The sequence below is a fragment of the Perkinsus marinus genome, assembly GCF_000006405.1.
Source record: "Perkinsus marinus ATCC 50983 genomic scaffold scf_1104296935302, whole genome shotgun sequence".
NCBI classification, from domain to species: domain Eukaryota; phylum Perkinsozoa; order Perkinsida; family Perkinsidae; genus Perkinsus; species Perkinsus marinus.
In genome coordinates this window covers 1,261,183-1,281,103 of record NW_003214508.1, presented here as the reverse complement: position 1 = coordinate 1,281,103, position 19,921 = coordinate 1,261,183, and the positions used below count along the sequence as shown (strand labels likewise).

Here is a 19,921-nt window from a genome sequence, read left to right as displayed (position 1 = left end):
AGCGATGACAGGAGACCTGTTTATTTTAAACTATTATTGCATATCATTTTTATAAGTACGGAGAAAAGCGGCAAAGCGATATCAACCGTGCACAAAAATTAGCATAACGGTGATACTCATGACAGGACAGTGTTATCAACATCCACAACACAAAGCCGGCACGACAAGATTCTCTTATCGGAGCGAACATTGGCTCGTCGTTGGTGGTTGTGGTGGTGTTGGTGGTAGCAGAAAGAACTCCCTGAATTGCAGAGATGCTCTCCTCAGAAATTACAGTGGTGGCTTCATCGACAAGACAGAAAGAGAAAAGAAACACAGCTGGCTTTAAACATGGGAACCCTCAACCTACAGATAGCCCCACGAAATGGCCGCAGCCAAGTCATACACGATCATAAGTCTCGACCTTGATTTCGACATCTCGTAAAACATGCTGGAGACTTCCATAGGCACGAGCAATCAATGCATCGGCGGGGTCCGAGAAGACGACAAAACCTGTCTTCGGCGGTAACGGTCTGGAACTTCTGGCGTTATAACGAGACTTTAAAGGCAGCATGAGCACCATAGTGACCGCATCTTTTTTATCGACTAGTTTATCGAAATAATCCTTGAGCAAGACGCTCGATGATAAACCAAGCTTATGGCAGCGCTTGACCAAGAGAACTCGACCCCTGCAATCCTCTTCATCTTGAGGTAGGAGGGACTTCACATCCGTCAAGGTCATGCTGCCACATACACCGGTCCTCCCATTTTGCAGAGGGAAAACTTTGTCGATCTGGACCAACTGCTCGAGTGGAGCATAATCGGAATCATGGGTGTCAGCAGTAGTGATAGAATCACAGCTTGGAGAGAAGCTTTCAACACGGGGAAGTGACACAGTATGCCTGCTCCGTCTGTCTGTAACTGGAGACAATGGTTTGGTGCTGCTTGCAGGAAAGCTGCTCACAATAACGGAACGCTCTCCCTTCACATCGTCGTTGAACCATTGGTGCACCTCACGAGCAGTCTCAGCCGTGTTCATAACAAAAACGGCAGCTGTCACAGTAACAGTATCTTCTATGGACTTAACCGGGTTGACAACGAACAAACCTCTCGTAGCTCCACGAAATTGTTCGGTGAGCCAAGACAAGGTAGGATACGAGTAACCTGCAGCGGGATGGACAGCAATCATGAGATCCCTCCATAATGGAAGCATTGCTTTAACATCCTTAGCTAAAGTAGCTACGTCATTGTACAACTCGACTTCGGGATCACCACATACCTTCAACTCACGACTCATCGGCGACCAGGATGCCGGAGTGGTAGTCGAGACGGTAGAAGCGGTCCTTGTTGACAGCGCGCGGGGAGTAGAGTAACCCGACACACTCGAGACCGGTGATCCACAAGAATAAGCAAACATGAGATATCTCAATACCGAATATTAGAGTATGACACAGACAGATCTGTCAACGCCAACAATAGCACTGGATGGAGGTATTAGCCGAGGCTAGTATGCAGGTTTTCGTGTAGCACAATCGATGTCCCTATCACTGTTCCACACAAAGATCTTTAATCTCGAATCATAAAATACGCTATTTACTGTCGCCACGAGAGTAAGATGATATCCTCGTTCATGCAAAGAATGAATAGTCAGCGGTGTTCCTATCCCTAATTTATCCTCCTCCAGATCACAGTTTCCTGTATCAGCGGCTTCATCGGGACGGGTACACAGCACCTCGATGTTTTGCTTACGACGTGGGGTCGAGGCTACCGCCATCTTCTCAACAGTGCTGCGGCGCTTTAGATTCGGCATACGGTTAGAAGTATTCAAGATTCTGTGACATGCCGACACCAGTGGCTGCCTTCCCGAAACTGACTTCATTGACTAGAATTCAGGAAAAAAGAGTGTATTACATGTGCCGATACCTTACTAGCTAATATTGGTAACTGCCTTCTGTGCGACACCCAATACGTCATAAAATTCTTTCCACGGATCGTCCCTTCATATCTGAGTATTTCTTCAAGCCGACTTGACGTCGAGACTAATGACTAAAGAACGAGCTTCATGGAATTACGGCCGAATAGGAGATGAGCTTGTAGTTCAGTGAGACTACAGACGATTCTCTTCCATGTGGGTAAACCTGTGTAGGTTTCTAGTCAGCGGATCGGGAATGTAATCGCCATAACCGAGCATGCTGCATGCCTGACAGCGATCGTTCATACACAGCGGATGAGTTAAAAGATTGCGAATCGTACATTATAGCGTCATGGATGCGCAGAGCTAGGGAAAGCGACCAGCCTGGAGGAGTAAAGGCGAAGAGAAGACAACTTCTTAAGTGTATTTCGGAGAGCATAGTTATTGCGGCGTCCAAAGGTGGGCATGAGTAGCTCTTGAGGCAACTGGCAGAGCATCAGTGACAACAGTGAAAACTTGACCTCCTCCAGGACTTCCCTGCGCCACGAAATAGACAATGAGCATAGGATAATGCCGAACATGGCAACCATCACGATTCAATGTGAGTCATGTTACTCATAATTCAAAGTCGCCGAACTTTCCCCCAGCAGTAGTAGTGCGGAAGGTGCGGAAGGTGAAGATACTCTGGGAGCTTTCATATTCAGCCATCACTCTGTGCTTCAAATCAGCACTACGTTGCAATATCTGCAGAACTGGCTCCTCCGAAGTGTTCAGATGGCCCTTCCTCGTAGCTTCTGTAGCACTATGGTAGCTGTGGGAGCGGCTGCCAATGCTTTTACTCGACACCAGGGCTCTCTCTCGCTTAGCTTTTTCCAGACTGGCCTTGTCTACAATGTCATGGCTGTTAACAGCTTTTCGCATCATCACCGCTCGAAGATGCTCCCGTGCCCTTCTCAGTCGTGTCTGTGAGGACGACGCTGTATCCCCAAGGAGGAACAGAGCCGACATCTTCTCTATATCATGCTCATCATCCTTCTCCCCGCCCTCGTCGTCACTCCCTTGCCCGCAGTAGTCACAAGCTTGCCAAGGGTAGACATCAGATGATACATCTCTCATACAGGGAACGCTCGCCCACAGCGGTGTTTGGAACATTTCCAACTTCTGCTTCAGTCGGTAACCAGTAAGTCTTTGCTGTCTTGATCCAGACGCGAACCGTGCCTTTCTTTTTGAGAAGGCCCTCAGCCTGATACCGGTTTTGCTGCGACGGATCTTCGACTCGCTCTCGGTGCCGCTGTCGCTACTCTCGTCATCATCTAATGCACCTTCATGGTGCACTTCACCTTCAACCATGGCTTCTGGTATAGCATTATCCGTACCATCGGTCCCCGCAGACATCATATTAATGGCTGAATCCATGGCATGTTCGTCGACTCTGCCGATCCACTCATTGCGGATCGTCTTATCTCGTGGAACGTCGGTAATTGCATGACCCGGAAAAAGGATTGTATGAACTTCAGGAGACATCGGGTCATCGTTTCGGTTCGCCTCATCCAAATCAGAGTCCGGCAAGATCCCGAGCTCGAGAGAATGTTGAGCGCGAGCAAGCCAGCTCTGTCTTCGGTTCCTGTCTAACGGCAAATCAGTGAGGAAGTGCCCGCCAACCACTGCGCTCTCTCTCCGAGCGATGTCGGCCGAAGCCCATGTGCCTCGTCGGTTCTTTTCCACTGGTATTTCTATGACATGATCAATGCATGATCTACTCCGGTACTGGCGTTGCTTATAAGCTTTCTGTAGAGTAGCCGCGTTGTTAGTTTTCCCTTTCAGTTGTTCCCAGCCCTCAGCAAGCTCCGCGACCTCTTTCTTCCGGGACGTGACTTCATTAATAGCTGAAGCTCTTAGTGCTCGCAGACTTTCCATACGCGCAAACTTGAGACCGCTCCTCATTCGCATCGGCAAAGTGCGTCGCGGCCCTGAGCCGTTCTCAATATTACAAGATTCGCTCAGTTTGCTGTCGCTCCGGAGTATAGCAGACAACTGAGATACGGTGAGCGTCTCGGCCGGTCGACGGCGAAAGAGAAATGCGGCCTTACTCTGCTGCATAACCTACCTCCCGCTTGCCTTCAGGACTCGACAGCATGTTCCGTTGCTGGTCTCGCCTTCTCCTTTGTTTTTTCCTCTCAGTCGCCTCTCGTAGAAGTTTCCGCGCCATTTCCACGTAGCTGAGAAATACAAAAACGCACCCTGATGAGTTGGTCATGCGAGGAGACGGAGTGGTCTACTTACAACACTAGTTCCCGAGGAAACTCCATGATACTCTCGAGGAAATCAATGGTGTGCAGGACGTAAAATTCCGAGAAACTCAAACACTGGGCCTGAAAAGAATACGTGAAAGCCCCGCTTCGACCGCAACAGCTTCAAATGAATATGGGGAAACAGACGCAAGAGGGCAACTCTACCTGCACTATCCGGACGGAGTTCACTAGAAGCGAAAGCTCTCCAAAATGCGTGTCGTTGCCGTTGTTTCTCAACGTCATGGATGATCGTAGAGACTTATTCAGCAGACGAACCTGATACAGTATCAACCTGCTACTTATCAGAAGATTCTCGGCACTCCAGTTGCTATCTCGAAGGGACTGATCTCATCAAAAGCCTCCTCACCTTGCCCTGAGCCAAGAAATACGCGCAATCGGCCAACTCTCCACATTCGAAAAGGATGTCGTTGGGACCATATTCAACTGGAACCAGCTTCAAAACTAGACTTGCGGGGAGTTGCGCATCAACAGTAGGGCATTCCGAGAACATTGGCAGTCTGAAAGTACAAGTTGTATACCCAGGAGTAATTATAATATAAACTAGATATAAATATTATATTGGATTTATAGAGAATATCTATTGATATAAATTGGAATATCTATTGAGAATATCTATCAAGCTTATAGCTTACCAGGAAGTATAATATTCTCATGATATGAAGCGAAAGGCGATCACGACGCATCCCGCACTGTTATTCTCACTGGTTCAACACTCCCCCGCGAATGTGTCTTTGGACCTCAGAGCGTAATGGCAAGGATAGCATACGGAGGATCTCATCGCATTCCACACGATGAAGCCGATGTCTGAGGGAAATCCCCAAGCTTCCGGAGATACGCTCATAGCTGCTTACCGCTCTTCTTGGGAGCGAAAGTAGGTGTGGATCTTATCCATGATATGTGGGGGCAAGCGGAGGTTGCGTTTGAGGTAGACAATTGCATTTCTCCGTTTGGTCTGGAAGTGGTTGAGAACGATGTCAGGAGGGGTGTATAGGGTTTGAACCTATCAGAGGGATTATGTGAAATGCTGGAGTTCCTGCTGAGCAATAAAAACAAGATACATCTTTTGCGGATCAAGCTCAGCCTATTGCGCATCCTACTCAACAATTCGAGATAGCGTTCGCATATATTATACAGTGGTTTGTTTCATGTTCTTCCATTGCCCAAGTCGTTCGAGACTCACAAAGCCAACGGTTAATCCAAAAGCTGCGCAACCGATGAGCATGGCGATGATGGAGTATAACCGCTCTCCCCAGTGCCAGCCGTAAATGTTGCCGTATCTAATGAGATCAAAAGCTTCTCTCCTCTCAAACTCCGCTACAGAATCTCATCTTTATCTCTGAGTGTGCTGGGCGAACCGCCAGCATCAGATAAGAATGAGATTCTGTGATATAACAGTGATCTATCGCTTCGACCAAGATTGATGGCTCTGGTAGTTCAGTAAAGCAATCTACCCAACAGCTGCGATAGTCTGCAACTCCAGAACATGCTGTTGAGGTAGGCCTCGAATGCATCATGCAACACACAGATCCGCTGTCCACGGGAGTAACTAATGATACATCAGTTGCAACATGAAATCGAGTTGCCTGAGGCTACTCATCCCAATTGGTGTACGGGGTTGCCATCAGCTCAGCAGGATCACCATCCGTGCACGCTCTCTGATAGAGAGTCACCAACTCCGTGGGGTATTCACCTACAGGACACCTGTGTCATATACGGCTCGTTGATAAGTCATCGTTCGTGACAGTCTGAAAGTGTATCGTCATGGTGTACCCCTTTCCACCTCTGATCTCTTCAAGCCTGTATATCCAATTTTCAGCGCCAGAACGATACAGCTCCCAGCCTAGCATACCAAATGCGCAGGCGTTCCAGTGCGCGATAAGCAACTGATAACAGGTGAATGGAAAGAGGGAGTTCTACTAGCATGCAATTGAAGAGAAGGACCATACCACTAGGATGCTGAGCTTGCCCATACCGATGATAGTCATGGCGAACGACTCAACCAGAGCTCCAGCAAATGAAGCCGAGACCTCATCCATCACGCTTTTGATCTGAGAACGTCGACCTTGCTTCAGTCTCGTGGACTAGGAAACCCGCACGGTTGAAAGCACACCCGACGTTGCACTCACTTTAAGGAGTCGCACTAACTTCAAACCCCTCGTGATGCGACCAAGTCGGATGATACGGAGGAGATTCGGTCCACGAGAGGCCGCCGACTGAGAGCAGTCGTGAGGCCGATCTTGATCGCATGACTCACATCGCTGCCAGCTGCTGCCGTGATAATCCATGAATAAGGAAATGATGCCACCAAGTCGAGCAGAAACCATCCTTTGAGGTAATGTAAAGCGACCTACAGACAAACAGCTCGACGTTAGGCAGGATATGATCGGAGAAAACATAGTAAGCGAAAGCGGCTTGAATAGTCCGACATGCTTAGCGTCCATCTCGATAACTCCATTCGGCTTCTGATATCCCGTGCAGAAGTTGGCCAGTACATCTAGGAGGAAGAACCTGCGACACACTATTGTTGGACAGGACAGAAGTACACCCTTGAAAGGCAGTGAATGCCTCAGCTCCAGGAACACAGGACTCACATAGTCATCACATCCTCGAATAGTTCGTAACCCTTAGAGAGATGTATATATGGGAATGCGAGTAGTAGCGGCACAGTGACAGCCTGGTAGAGTATGAGCAGCAGTAGAATGATATCCCAAGTTCTACGGAATCTGAGGCCTCTGCTGCAGTCGATTAATGTGCTCTTATCTCACCTGCTATCGGGCCATACGAGGCATTCAGATCTTAGCAGGATGCCATCTACGGCTCGATCCCAGATAGTCGGCCTTCTCGTGGTCGGCAGAGTTTGCTCACTCTGTGATGTCTGCGGCGAGTGGTATAAATTGGCAAGAGAGGTTTGGCCAGTTCCCAGGACGCTAAGGCCTGCTCCCTTCAAGTTGTGCGAATCTTCGATCTTTTGACGACTTCCAACTATTCTCTGCGGACCAACACTGATTATCGCGCCCACAGGGGAAATGCTGTGTACCTCTTCGGCCTTATACTGGTCGACGCAATCCTCATCGAAGTCTGTGAAGAAGCCCTCATAGGTCTGCTCCATTGTAGTCAGTTGTTGAGTATCTCGATGCTTCACTTGCCTTGCCATTGCCTACTAACAAATGCTCTTTCTGCGCCGTTTGAACCAGGGAATCTGCAGGGCCCACCTCGACAGTTTTCTGAATCAGGTTACGACTCGTATTAATCATAGATCGCATCCTCCCCCTCCGCCACATACGATCTCGAAGACTCGCCTTCAGGTTGTGCGTCCTCCGACCTTGGAGAGCACTGCGCATTCCCTAGTGAGACTACTGAAGTTTTGCACTAATACACACTTGCTATCAACCTATCAACGTTCAGGGATGTTCCCTCGGAGCTTGTGCCACTCTTTGTTGAATCCCCTCCACATGTGAGGCCCCCTCCCCAAGCAACCCTGCACCATACAAACACGAACGATGCCATTGTCATAGAAAATGATCTCAATGCAGCAACAGCAAAAACATAGGCAGTTCAAACTCCTCAATTAAAGATCGCAACAACTCAAGCGATCAGGCATCTCTCGGCAGAGCGACTTCAAGGGTTTTATCTCCCGGATGATTGAGTCTTCTGATGCACCTCGAGATAACGGACTAGCATCTGGAAGTTTACCTCTCAGGTACTATCACCCAGTCGTGCTTAATGTGGAACAATAGGAGGCAAATCGCGATAATAAATATTATGCTTCTGAGCTAGTTCTCTTCATGGATAGGGCATGAAGGAGATGAAGCATCTCCCCACAGTGTTGCCCATAAATTCTCTTCTACTGTCGCAATGTGTTAGAAATGTCATTTCAGCTCGTAAGAGGGGTCACGGGGCACAATGTGATGCTATCGCTGACCCTTCGTGTTGCTACCAATATCTCGCGCATCCTCGATTGCATGTGCAATGGCACGGTCTGATTGAGTGGAACCCCAGAGGTAGCCTTCGACTGCCGCGCGGAGGCGTCTAATCGCCTCGCTCCTCAGATGAGCAGCGTGTCGCACGACTGTAGACCTTTTACGCAATGGGGCATCTAAGTCGTTACTTGTTCCGTCTGGTCTATAATGAGCTGCAACTCACTATTCTTCTCAAGCCAGTGAGCGCACTGGAGTATTGCTCTCTTGGTTTTGCCATTTCTCATCAGTACGTCCGCTGCCATCCTCACCTATGCTGATAAAGAGCTGCCACTGAATTGCTCACAAACAGTCATCACTTGGTTCGCATTTATGTCTTGTGGCTCTTCCAGTATCGCCTGAGACCAGGTCGTCAGTGCCCCAAGGACCGCATTAAAACCTGGTCACGGTATCAAATCTCTCGACTTCTGGCGTAGTTTTGAATGGGAGTTGCGTTTCGGCATCTTTTCGGAGGAACCACGCGGGTATAGCCGGCATCGCTCGCGCTAACTGTTCAGCGTCTGACACATATTGTCGTGCCATCTACAATCACACAGCGGCCATGAATCCTGCGCAGGGGCCTCGCAGGGCTACCTCTCTCCGCTCGGCCATAAGCTGCTCAAGCTTCACCTCATTCATCTGGACTAAGTCGCTAATAGTGGGCTCATGCGGTCCTGGTGAAGGCAGCTCCTTGGCGCCTGTTATTGCCATTCTTATTTCCTGGATGCCCCCGAAGTGAAGTGCTTCTCGCAGTTTCCTGATGATGAAGATTCGACAAGCCGTTGCTATACGTTGCCATTGAGAAGGACTAACACTCGCCATGGTAACGTGGTAAAGACGTCTGGTTCTACTACAGCGCGTCTTACGCTCGTTGACATTGCATCTTTCGGAGCGTCTCTCTAGCCTCGGTGAGATCTTCCTCGATACCTTCCATCCACCCAATCCCCGCTTGCTCGATCGCTGTCACTGCAGCACAAAGATTCTCCTCGGACATGGCTTCCTTCAAAAGCCGGAGCACTCTGAGCACCACTGGAACCTCCAGGCAATGCTTGAGTTACTTCCTATGATGTTCTCTCGACTGTTCATTGTTAAAGGGATCGCCACCCTTAACGATGGACAAGTCTCTTCTGGGCTCCCCAATGAGCCTATGGAGCCTCGACGATGAACTCGCATCGTCCACTCTCCCAATGAACGTGCTGGTCTCATTGCGGTACTTAAAAAACCGCGTGTTCGCTGGCGATAATGGTTCTGTATCACTTGCCTCCGCTACTTCCTGAGCATACTAAGACAGGAACCAGCTTGGAGAGTTCCGTCAACAAGATTTCCCTCGATATCTCACCCGCAGGCAGTCGCTGTGCTGCAAGGCTCTCAAAGAACCACCTGCATACCCCAGCTCATCGCACATCTCAGGAAGAACGCCCTCTTGTTGAGGCTCTACGGGCGAGAGATTGTACACTCAGAACACTCAAATAATACCCCACCTACGATTTCGTTGACTTCCGTAAACTTGGAGTCCTCTGACAGGAGTGTTGATCGCACAGGAGACTCTACAGTGCCCAAGGTATCTCCATTGGTATTCATTCAATTGAAGGCTAGAAAATGATAGCTACAGTATAAACTTGAGGGTGGCAACATAACACGCGCAAACTGACGTTAACTTGGGGTCGCTTCGTGATATGCACTTACAGGCGGGGCGACTAGGCCACGTCGAGATATGTCTCAACACAGTCAATTTCTACGGAGGGGCGACTATGCCATCTCACGATATACCTCAACACAGTCAATTTCTACGGAGGGGCGACTATGCCATCTCAAGATATACCTCAACACAGTCAATTTCTACGGAGGGGCGACTATGCCATCTCAAGATATACCTCAACACAGTCAATTTCTACGGAGGGGCGACTATGCCATCTCAAGATATACCTCAACACAGTCAATTTCTACGGAGGGGCGACTATGCCATCTCAAGATATACCTCAACACAGTCAATTTCTACGGAGGGGCGACTATGCCATCTCAAGATATACCTCAACACAGTCAATTTCTACGGAGGGGCGACTATGCCATCTCAAGGTATACCTCAACACAGTCAATTTCTACGGAGGGGCGACTATGCCATCTCAAGGTATACCTCAACACAGTCAATTTCTACGGAGGGGCGACTATGCCATCTCAAGATATACCTCAACACAGTCAATTTCTACGGAGGGGCGACTATGCCATCTCAAGATATACCTCAACACAGTCAATTTCTACGGAGGGGCGACTATGCCATCTTGAAATATACCTCAATACATAACGCTTGCAAAATGCTAGTGTCAGCTTAACATTGTCTTTCAATCATATCCGCTCACTGGACCGTTTGCGTGGTAGGCTCTTGCTTCCCCAGAGTCGCATAGTTAGACGGAACGGGAGGACGTTTAGGAACCGAGACGACACTCATGCAAGCCATGGCAGCATGCACGCTGTTACAAACAACTTACCTTTCAATGCTTTCATCACCGGAACACCGGCTTCCAACTACAACAACGCCGATAAATTTATCCGTACGGAAGTTGCCATGAAACAGGCACTCCTCCACCTAATGATGTGCGAACCAGGCCAGCGACGACCTGACAAAGTCGCTCCTTGAGCTCCACTCGCGACGATCAATGCTGATAGAACGTTCAGGAGAACAGATTCATTCAAGACTGTCTTCTCATTGTCTCCACTCATGCAACACAAGCCTAAACCAATTTCGTGGCTACTGCTCACAATTCAAGAGCAGCATGTACAACATAGCGTATCCATGGCATCGGCCATCACATCAACGTGTTATCGTGTCATAGACACGGTAAATGAAATCAAGGTATTATCATTGAATGACAGCTCTACGCCAAGGACTCCTCATCCACAGTGCTTGCATTATCCGAGTCGGAGTCGGGTGTCTTTTCTATCATAGCACTTGTGAGCGGGTCATCCACCGTGGCTGGCGCGATCACCAAAGCTGGCACTTTCTCTGAGGGCTGACTGGCCACTTCAATGCTGGAGCTTCTCGTGGGTTTCTGAAGAAAAGTCAGTCATTGAAAACTCTCGTTCAGCATGAACCGTGCTGAACCCACATGAATACTGCGGAGAACTGGGCTCAAGAACCGACGAGCCGATAGCCTCCTCAACCACCCTGCTACGGTGTGCCGATAGACGATCTGAACGTAGAAGTAGATTTCCATACAAAAAACCCTGATCCTCACCGTAGCAGCAGTCAGGAGGATCGCCGAGATAACCAGCGAGATGATGACGTTCAGTAAGGCTTGGGCGATCGGCAATGGCGTGCTGGTCGCTCCTGCCTTCACAGAAACCGGTGTTCCTCTCCTAAAAGGCCCAACCATACCAACGCCAAACCACCGCAAAACCCCTTACAGAGAGCCAATGCTAGCTGGAGGCGCCTCGGCTGAGCCCGGAATCAACGGCCACTGCATCAAAGCAGCCTGAGAGAGCGAAGCGACATCGGAAGTCTCGACCGGGCAGAAGGTTACCATCACGCTCCTGTCCATCGTCTGTTCGGTCTCTTCCAAAGCATTGAGTATGTTAGAAGTTGCCGTTACCTAAAATCTCGAGAAAAGCTCATCCCCGATGAGAGTGCAAGCTGTACCAAGTCGGTCAGCTGATACTCCGATCCGCGACGACGCAGAGCGATAGCCGGAACAGCCCCGAGAAGGCAGTGACAAATAGTGAATCTCATTAGAAAGCTTCCGCTGAATCAGCTGCAAACGACAGACACTTCACGAGAAATCACCATCTGACCATTAACAAAAACCACAGTGTAAGCTCCGTGTATTCGACCTGGACGAATCAGCCGCCACACTTCCGACTCGAAAGTTACGACCACTGCCCAGCTTGATCTATTTTTGGGCGAGCGAGATCTATCATACACTCATCTCGACCGCACTCGTTTAGCAATACGACATGGAGAATGGCTTCCTACATGAACGTGAGTTGAAGCACATCCATTCATTCTCATGCTCCCAACTGCATCATGGGAATGTAGTGCCGCGCTACCAGCGCATGACGAACACAAGGGTTCCGGAATGGACAGTGAAACGTGGCAGTAGAAGGTACGAGTATAATGACAACCGAGACACTATTTTCTCTTCTTCCAGCTGTTCTTAGCCGCCTTGCTCTTTCGCTTAACCTTGTACGGTGCCCGCAACTTGGCCAACGTTTGGGCCTCGCTGAGTCGGCGCTGAGTCCACGCCTGGACCGTCGAGTCCTTAAGAGCATCCGACAGAAGCGAAACGCCGGAACCTGAATTACCTCAGTTGTAACGCAACAGCGATTGACTACTAGACTCACCTCGAGACCTCTTGTTATATGTCCCAGCTGCTTGGCTCTCTTCTCCACCTCCCGCCCTGACCTTGCCGCCGCCGACTTCAACGCCAATATGGAAGTGGGTGGGCAACTTCTTGCTATCGAGCCGCTTCATGAATTTCTTAGGGTCCATATACGGCTTCAATTTGAGTATCTAACACCACCACTTTTGATAGCCTGATTCATTGAGGGAGGTCAACGAGAGGCACGCCGGATGGGAAAGTGTGAAGGACATCATCTCGATGGTTCAGTCGTTGACGACTTGCAGGTATGTCACAGTGAACACTTCGATACCAAAGATGATAAATTTGGTAAGATAACTCAACTAGATGTAAATACCCCTGACCCACCCTCAGCTCGTTCTTCATCTGAGGCGTTAGCTGCTGCCGAGGCAACCCGAACCATCCATCCAGACGTTCATCCTTCTCCCGCTTGGCCTCCTTCCTACACACACCAACTGCACAGACTATCATACACATTCTCTCACCTCTCAGCGACAGCCGAGACGACATCAGGCGCCGCATTATTGAGCGCAAGTGGGGGCCGTTCCGGCAAAGCTTCAGTCGCATTATCACCGATGACTTCTTCAGGATCGACATTCCATTCACCTACAGGGTAAAGCCGACCTCCAAAAGACACTCCGAGATCGTATCAACATCACACCTGCTTTCGCTTTAGTATTCAACCCAGCCAGTGTAATTGCCGCACTCTCGCTTGAATGATCAGTGGAGGCGAAGGTCCGAGGAGGCTGTCGGGTAGTCGCCATGGCCAAGTCAAGGCCATCGAAGAACTCGCCTCCTGCTGCTTCCGAGCTCTTCACCACACCCGGACGATGTTTCTCTGGAGGATCTGAAATCAACCCCTGATTACTTCTGACCAATTCTGCTATTACGACCAAGGGCAAAGCACTCACCTTCCGCCCGAACTTTGGCCTTCAACCTATCACTGACGAACCTCATCACGAAGTCATCATCGTCATCACTGTCGTCTAGCATTGACATATTGCAGACCAACTACAACTACAACGAGCACCGCAACTACAGTCGGGCACCACAAAGAAGAACTACAAGGCAAGTAAAGGCAGTGAAGTGTGTTAAGCAATGGTTAACTAGTACTGGTACGAAGCAACAAGCATAGACTACTCCACTGGACCTCATCGCCGACCACGACCACCACGACCTGTTTAGTTCTATTCAATGATCCCTTGGTCATCATCACTATTTACCTTTGCCTTTCATCATGCTAGCCATCTTAGAAGGGTCCATGCCCATGTTACGCATCATGTCCTGCATTCCTTCCATACCACCCATTTGCTCCATCATGCCTTGCATACCGCCACCTCCTGCCCAACAACAACACTGCCTACCAACACAAGCAGTCGCTCTCAGTTACCTCCAGCGCCCCCAAGGCCCTTCATCATGTTCATCAGCCCTCCCTGGCCACCCATCTGCTTCAACATCCTAAACAAACAGTCCTCCACCCATGCCCGTGGTACCCTTCCACACTTACTTGGGATCTATCATTTTCCCCATATTTTGCATCATCTGGTTCGGGTTCCGCATCATTTGCTGCATCGTCCTCGGATCGCCGAGCTTCATCTTGCCCATCTTCGACACCATCTTAGAGTACTTCCGATACTCCTCCACAAGCATCTCGACCTAACACCCGAGCATAGTATCTCACCCGAGCCGATCGTCGACGACCAGGACCTACCTCTCGCACTGCATGGCCCGAGCCCTTAGCCACACGCACAATCCGGCTATTACTACCACAGAAGTCTTGCTCGCCATCAAGCTCTCTAGAAAGCAAGCGTATCTTCCAACCCAGTATTGCCCTCAACCCCACTTGTCAGTCATTGAGTCCATCATAGTGAGATAGGCCTTCATTTTCTTCACGCCCTCCTGCTCAGCCCCTGGCGGCAGCATCGAGCTCTGCATGCCCGGTATCATAGACATGACCTTTGACAACGGACCCATCCGCATCACCTAACTCAGCCAAAATCCCAACGATCCAATACCGCAGCGACCGCCCACCGTTCCAAACTGCTCCCTCAGATCTCGCAAAGAGAATTGTCCCGACTGCATTCGAGCCATCATATCTCCTTGTTTTTCCAAGGGCATCGCTTCGCCGATCGTACCTGGGGGCCGGGCAGATGCGTGTCCACCATTCCAAGAAGGCAGCGACTCACTCATAAGCCCTTTGATGTCACCCAAGCCCAGAAGCCTCTGTACGAACGATTGAGCGTCAAACGGCTCGAATTCGTCAAAGTGTTCACCAGTACCTATACGCAGCCACTACGCGTCTTGACGAGGCAGTAATGCTCACCGATGAAGATGATAGGAGAGTCAGTGGCTGCTACAGCCGACAGCGCTCCACCTCCCTTGGCGTGACCGTCCAACTTCGTGACGACCACACTGCCAACTGACACCTATAAACAAAATTCTGGAGGAGAACCCCATGAGAAGTACGAGAATTACGGTATCCTTGAAAGCCTTAGCTTGCTCGAAGCATGCCTGGCCTATATGCGAGTCCATCACGAAAACTATATCGTTAGGATTCACAGCGTGAGCGACTTGCGTCATTTCGTCGAACAGTGCAGCTTCCTAACACTAAAACCATACCGCACCATCACCAATTCCTGCCGCCCACCTGACGATGCCGCCCACTAGTGTCCACTATAATGATATCGTACTTGTCCTTCTTAAACAAGTCCACACCTTCCTTAGCTATCTTAACAGGATCTGACTCTACGTAAGAGCCGTAAAATGGTATCTGGAAAATTCACTTTTCGAAGCACTGCATACTACAGACTGGCTTCAGAGCTTTTCCCATATCATTTTACCTTCACTTTAGTAGCATTCTGTTTGAGCTGATCGAAAGCGCCCGCCCGAAAGGTATCAGCACACACCAAGGCCACACGCCAACCCTTCCGCTGGTAGTAGTGTGCATACCTTCAATTCGTAAGTCCAAGTAACGACGAGCCGCTACTCTTACTTTGTGCAACTAGTTGTCTTCCCACTGCCTTGCAGACCAACAAACATAATCACATTTGGCTGCCCTACAACAATCGTCTCACCTCCCACAGCCCCCCGACCCGTCACTACCCTTCGTCGGCTTATAGGGCTCCTTGTCTGGACTCAACATCTCAACGAGCTGATTAACAACAGCCTTCTGAATGACCCGTTGTTTATTCGACCCAGGTGCCGCGAGTTCCTCCAAATCAACCGTCCGCTTGATATTTTTCCGAAGCTCCGCCACGTACCGTACCTAGAGCCACAGATTCCGACAGACTGCATTACGCAAAGCATGGGATGGATGACTACTACATTGACATCAGCTTGCAAGAGAGCAGTGGAGATTTCTTTTAAACACTCATCCAGAACAGCCTCGTCTATAACAGTGGCCTTCCCGAGCTTCCGGAGGGCTCCGGAAATCTGCTTGCCGAGGTCGGCTAAAACCATTGTGACAAAACTACCAAAATTGACTGTTAATAACCACACAGGTATACAACCCAGTAGGAGAACTCGTCCAAAGGCTCCCACCAGTATTCACACTTCGAATAGTTGAGATGAGCTGTAGGCGACTGTGTGACTAGAACGGTAGATACTCGGTATAGCATAGACGATGATTTACCGCAATTTGAATCATAATAGTGCGACATAATCAGTGACAGTCCCCATACCCCGCAACGGCAACTCGACACCAAAGACGCTACCACCAGGATGATCACTTAAAATGAACAGATCCATTGCGGAGCACGCAGCCCAGTAAGCGGCATACGTCCTCACTAGTTGTGGGAACTGTGTGTACGATACTCGAGTGACGTGTTCGTCAACATTCGTGTCGACCAAGGCCAAAAAATGGACAGCACGAGACGCCCCTTGCTGAGTCCCAGCCTTCCCTACCAGAAACGGTACACTTCGGCCTTATAAATTCTCAGGCCTCCCTGCATTAGCTGAGGTTAGTGCTCTATGAATCGCAAGATTGGGAGCAATCTTTAGGTAGAGGTAAGTCAAATCATCCTTTAGTACAGTGTAACGGGGCAGTTTCCCTCGTGCGAAATGACTGCTTCTCCAACGAATATGTCCGCTCTGGACGATTTCCCTTTTATAATCACACCACTGGTGGGTCCTGTAACAACAGGGGTAAACGCAGCAGTGTGAGGGGATATGCACATGTGTTGGTGACAACATAAAAATGCTGAGGAAATTTTGGGAAATTCTTATTGTCTTTCGTACACTTCTACCAGGATTAGTAGGTAAACTTCTATAATGAGTAGCGAAGCCCCTGAGCTCAGCTGAGGAAAGCGAGCACATCTTCCCACACTGAAACGCAGTGTGCGCATTACGACTATTCCTGCCTTGCTGAGATCTCACTTTACCCTTATAGTGCGTACTTTATTCATCCAATCTCAACAGCCGCTAGATGAACAGCTATTCCTCCAATCGCCCTGATGCAATGGTGACACGTACTCCTCTACTACGGGATAGGATATGGTGATTCCCCGTGCTCGCTCTCCTGGTGGGCTATTCTGCTGATACAGTGAAAAGCACAGGAGTGACGCCTCACTGGGGATTGAGCTATATGGAGGGCGCGGGAATCGAACTCGAGACCACCTCCTCGTCCTAGTGCGCAATTCAGTTTCGCGCTCGCCTTGCTGCGCACAAGATACGTGTGGATGCGTGTAGTATTAATTTATTCCTAGAAACGGTGAGAGTTTCGCATTGGTGATGCGTCACGTTTCAACTGCTATGATGATCTCCATCGCCGGAGCCGCCCGGGGCATCAGGGTCTGGCACACCGGACTGTTGCAAGTTCACGTAACGTAGAGCGTGAAACATGTTTCACGCTTGATGTGCTTCTGCTTCTTGTTAAGCAGTTGAGCGTTCAGGCATGATGAACTTGGCCAGTCGTTCAGTATTGGTTCGCTAACGGTTTCCAAGTTGGGCAGTAGCTTGCTCTTATTTTGTCCTACTCGTATATCTACTCAGGCAGCTATTCGTTCATCCATGCTTACCGCCTCTCATCGCATCATTGGAAGAACCAAAGGAGGGTCTGTTCGAGCACTTGCTACCCTCAACGGAAGATATTCTCCGGAATTCTCTCGCTTCGCGTGAGCTACTCAGCCGTGTTCACTCAGATTGCATGGCTCCCTTTGCGCAGGCCCATTCGAGAGTCGGAAGTTTCACGCGAGATGACAACTCGCTATATGAAGGATCTCTACGACTTCGCCGACACTGACGTCGTTATCACAGGAGCCGGATCTGCTGGTCTCTCTGCCGCTTACGAGCTGTCCAAGAACCCCAATGTCAAGGTGGCCCTTATTGATCAGGGAGTAGCTCCTGGTGGCGGTGCTTGGCTCGGTGGACAGCTCTTCTCCTCAATGGTAGGTCTCTGCTTTCCATCGATCTCTAGTGCTCACTGCTCAGGTGGTCCGCAAGCCGGCTCATCTTTTCCTCAATGAGGTCGGAGTCGAGTATGATGATGCTAGTCCGAACTACGTCGTTGTCAAACACGCCGGTTTATTCACTTCAACCATCATGTCCAAGGTCTTGGCTCGTCCTAATGTCAAGCTGTTCAATGCCACTGCTGTCGAAGATCTAATTGTTAAAGGTGGTCGCGTCTCGGGCGTGGTCACCAACTGGACTCTGGTCTCCCTCAATCACGACACTCAGAGCTGTATGGACCCTAACGTCATGGAGAGCCGTGTCGTCATCAGTGCTACTGGTCACGATGGTCCTATGGGCGCTTCCGGTGTGAAGAGGCTCGAGAAGTTGGGCCTCGTGGACTCTCTCAGAGGCATGGGTGCACTGGACATGAACTCTGCCGAGGACGCTATCGTGGAAGGCACTAGGGAGATCGCCCCGGGAATGATCGTGGCCGGGATGGAAGTCGCCGAACTGAGCGGAGCCCCTCGAATGGTGAGCATTTGCGATCGACTTAAAATTGTCAGCAGGGTGTGACACACTGGGTGTCCTTCATCGTGATAGGGGTAGTATCGATCTTTGTTCCTGCGTTATGAGCTCGGAGATCGAGGCAGTGTCTCTGGATATGATTATGAGAGAATCATCTTTATTTCACTCAGGGTCCAACCTTCGGTGCGATGATGATATCGGGTGTCAAGGCAGCTCGCGTCGCGCAGCAAATTCTCACCGATGTTAAGAACGAGACCATTCAGAACGTCCACAAGTGGTCCATAGAGGGGGAGACTGAGTATGGTCAGAAAATATCCGTCGCCAAGTGAGGAGGGTTTCAGCGATTATTTATTTTCCATGTTTTGATTAGCGTTGTCGGAACCAAATCAAGTCTATTTTTTCAACATTATCTGTCTCGGGTTGTAAATTATAACATATGGGTTTGATTATTTCTGATCGAGGATCTGACGGGGATTCGGAACGAAGCACGTAACGTTAGAGATGATTCGAGGGAATATAAACCCTTCACGTCACTGACATTCACCCTCCCAGAAAAGACTTCTTCCGTAAAAACTATTTTCGGCTTCTTCCACCTAAGACGTTCCTTTCTGAACTCGTCAAAACACCCTGATGCGGTCACTTTTCTATTCTCTGGACATGGTGGATACCGTTCTTTGCTACTCATAGCTCAAGAGAAACCGGACGCTTTGCCCTCGATCGTTTCTGCTCCAACGTAAGCATTGTTCTTTCTATAGTGTGAACCATTTGTGTCTCAAGGTGGTGTTGGGAAACTCTCTAGTCAAACCCATGATATACATAATCGCTCAGAGCGTCTACAGCCACTGGGCACTCCGAGTGGATATCTTGTGACAAGATCACCCGCGAAAATAAACTTGTGTCATCGAGTTTTGTTAACCGACTTTGTTAACAACTATTGGATATAAGAGTGTTATCACCACTACTGCCTCTAATACTGACAGAGTATACGATTCAGGTATGCCTCAGCTTAGAATAGTCAAATTATCGAGGATATGCCAGGTCGAACATGGGCTACGAACAGCTCGAACTGCTTGCGCCGTCCGACAAAGACGCTGCGGTAGTATGGTTCTCGTATACGAGGTTACCAGATTACGCCACCGTGATGCAAGGCGAGCTTCGAGGGATCGAAGCTGCGGCCAATCGGCTGACTTCTACTCGGAATAATCCTTCAAAGCCGGCAGTTATTTATAGTGATAGTCAGGCCGCCATCCGGACTGTCCGGACAGTGGTCGGCTGAGGTAAGCTCGAGAGTACATCAGTGAGTAAAGCCCGCAGGGCGGTTGAACGCGCTGCTGCAACATGCGATCTAGTCGTTCAGTGGGCAAGAGCTCATGCGGGTATCAGTGGTAATGAAATCGCTGAGACCCCGGCGAGATTAGGCGGAAAGAGAAGGGATATAACAGACGTTGCCATTCCTGAGTCGTACACTGTCCATAAGGTCAAAGCGAAATTCAGAGA

The 19,921-nt window shown here is 49.6% G+C and overlaps 8 protein-coding genes across 8 annotated transcripts; 1 reads left to right on the top strand and 7 right to left on the bottom strand.

Annotated features, from left to right (window-relative positions):
* Window positions 1-379: 379 nt before the first annotated feature.
* Pmar_PMAR003703 (hypothetical protein) lies at window positions 380-1,276 on the bottom strand (the record flags this gene model as incomplete). Its single annotated transcript, XM_002784398.1, has 1 exon — window positions 380-1,276. The coding sequence occupies one exon, from the start codon at window positions 1,274-1,276 to the stop codon at window positions 380-382; it is 897 nt and encodes a 298-aa protein (XP_002784444.1).
* Window positions 1,277-2,506: 1,230 nt separating this feature from the next.
* On the bottom strand, window positions 2,507-3,841 carry Pmar_PMAR003702 (hypothetical protein; the record flags this gene model as incomplete). The annotated part of the gene is made up of 1 exon (XM_002784397.1): window positions 2,507-3,841. The coding sequence occupies one exon, from the start codon at window positions 3,839-3,841 to the stop codon at window positions 2,507-2,509; it is 1,335 nt and encodes a 444-aa protein (XP_002784443.1).
* Window positions 3,842-5,792: 1,951 nt separating this feature from the next.
* Window positions 5,793-7,357, bottom strand: Pmar_PMAR003701 (voltage and ligand gated potassium channel, putative; the record flags this gene model as incomplete). Its single annotated transcript, XM_002784396.1, has 9 exons — window positions 5,793-5,893; window positions 5,984-6,086; window positions 6,153-6,251; window positions 6,330-6,416; window positions 6,458-6,550; window positions 6,630-6,711; window positions 6,795-6,926; window positions 6,969-7,078; window positions 7,241-7,357. 9 exons carry the CDS (start codon window positions 7,355-7,357, stop codon window positions 5,793-5,795), a joined length of 924 nt encoding a protein of 307 aa, XP_002784442.1.
* Window positions 7,358-8,708: 1,351 nt separating this feature from the next.
* Window positions 8,709-8,870, bottom strand: Pmar_PMAR003700 (hypothetical protein; the record flags this gene model as incomplete). Its single annotated transcript, XM_002784395.1, has 1 exon — window positions 8,709-8,870. One exon carries the CDS (start codon window positions 8,868-8,870, stop codon window positions 8,709-8,711), a length of 162 nt encoding a protein of 53 aa, XP_002784441.1.
* A 2,162-nt stretch (window positions 8,871-11,032) lies between these two features.
* On the bottom strand, window positions 11,033-11,883 carry Pmar_PMAR003699 (hypothetical protein; the record flags this gene model as incomplete). The annotated part of the gene is made up of 5 exons (XM_002784394.1): window positions 11,033-11,206; window positions 11,264-11,347; window positions 11,393-11,513; window positions 11,562-11,746; window positions 11,794-11,883. The coding sequence occupies 5 exons, from the start codon at window positions 11,881-11,883 to the stop codon at window positions 11,033-11,035; spliced, it is 654 nt and encodes a 217-aa protein (XP_002784440.1).
* Window positions 11,884-12,282: 399 nt separating this feature from the next.
* On the bottom strand, window positions 12,283-13,504 carry Pmar_PMAR003698 (conserved hypothetical protein; the record flags this gene model as incomplete). The annotated part of the gene is made up of 6 exons (XM_002784393.1): window positions 12,283-12,446; window positions 12,495-12,663; window positions 12,860-12,953; window positions 12,997-13,117; window positions 13,173-13,358; window positions 13,423-13,504. The coding sequence occupies 6 exons, from the start codon at window positions 13,502-13,504 to the stop codon at window positions 12,283-12,285; spliced, it is 816 nt and encodes a 271-aa protein (XP_002784439.1).
* Window positions 13,505-13,726: 222 nt separating this feature from the next.
* Window positions 13,727-15,970, bottom strand: Pmar_PMAR003697 (signal recognition particle 54 kDa protein 2; the record flags this gene model as incomplete). The annotated part of the gene is made up of 14 exons (XM_002784392.1): window positions 13,727-13,851; window positions 13,902-13,969; window positions 14,019-14,167; window positions 14,223-14,307; window positions 14,355-14,494; window positions 14,543-14,646; window positions 14,698-14,790; window positions 14,835-14,937; window positions 14,987-15,112; window positions 15,159-15,281; window positions 15,352-15,460; window positions 15,504-15,567; window positions 15,614-15,776; window positions 15,836-15,970. The coding sequence occupies 14 exons, from the start codon at window positions 15,968-15,970 to the stop codon at window positions 13,727-13,729; spliced, it is 1,587 nt and encodes a 528-aa protein (XP_002784438.1).
* A 1,528-nt stretch (window positions 15,971-17,498) lies between these two features.
* On the top strand, window positions 17,499-18,796 carry Pmar_PMAR003696 (conserved hypothetical protein). The gene is made up of 4 exons (XM_002784391.1): window positions 17,499-17,622; window positions 17,673-17,895; window positions 17,939-18,430; window positions 18,595-18,796. The coding sequence occupies exons 1-4, from the start codon at window positions 17,519-17,521 to the stop codon at window positions 18,751-18,753; spliced, it is 978 nt and encodes a 325-aa protein (XP_002784437.1). The 5' UTR covers window positions 17,499-17,518; the 3' UTR covers window positions 18,754-18,796.
* Window positions 18,797-19,921: the final 1,125 nt, after the last annotated feature.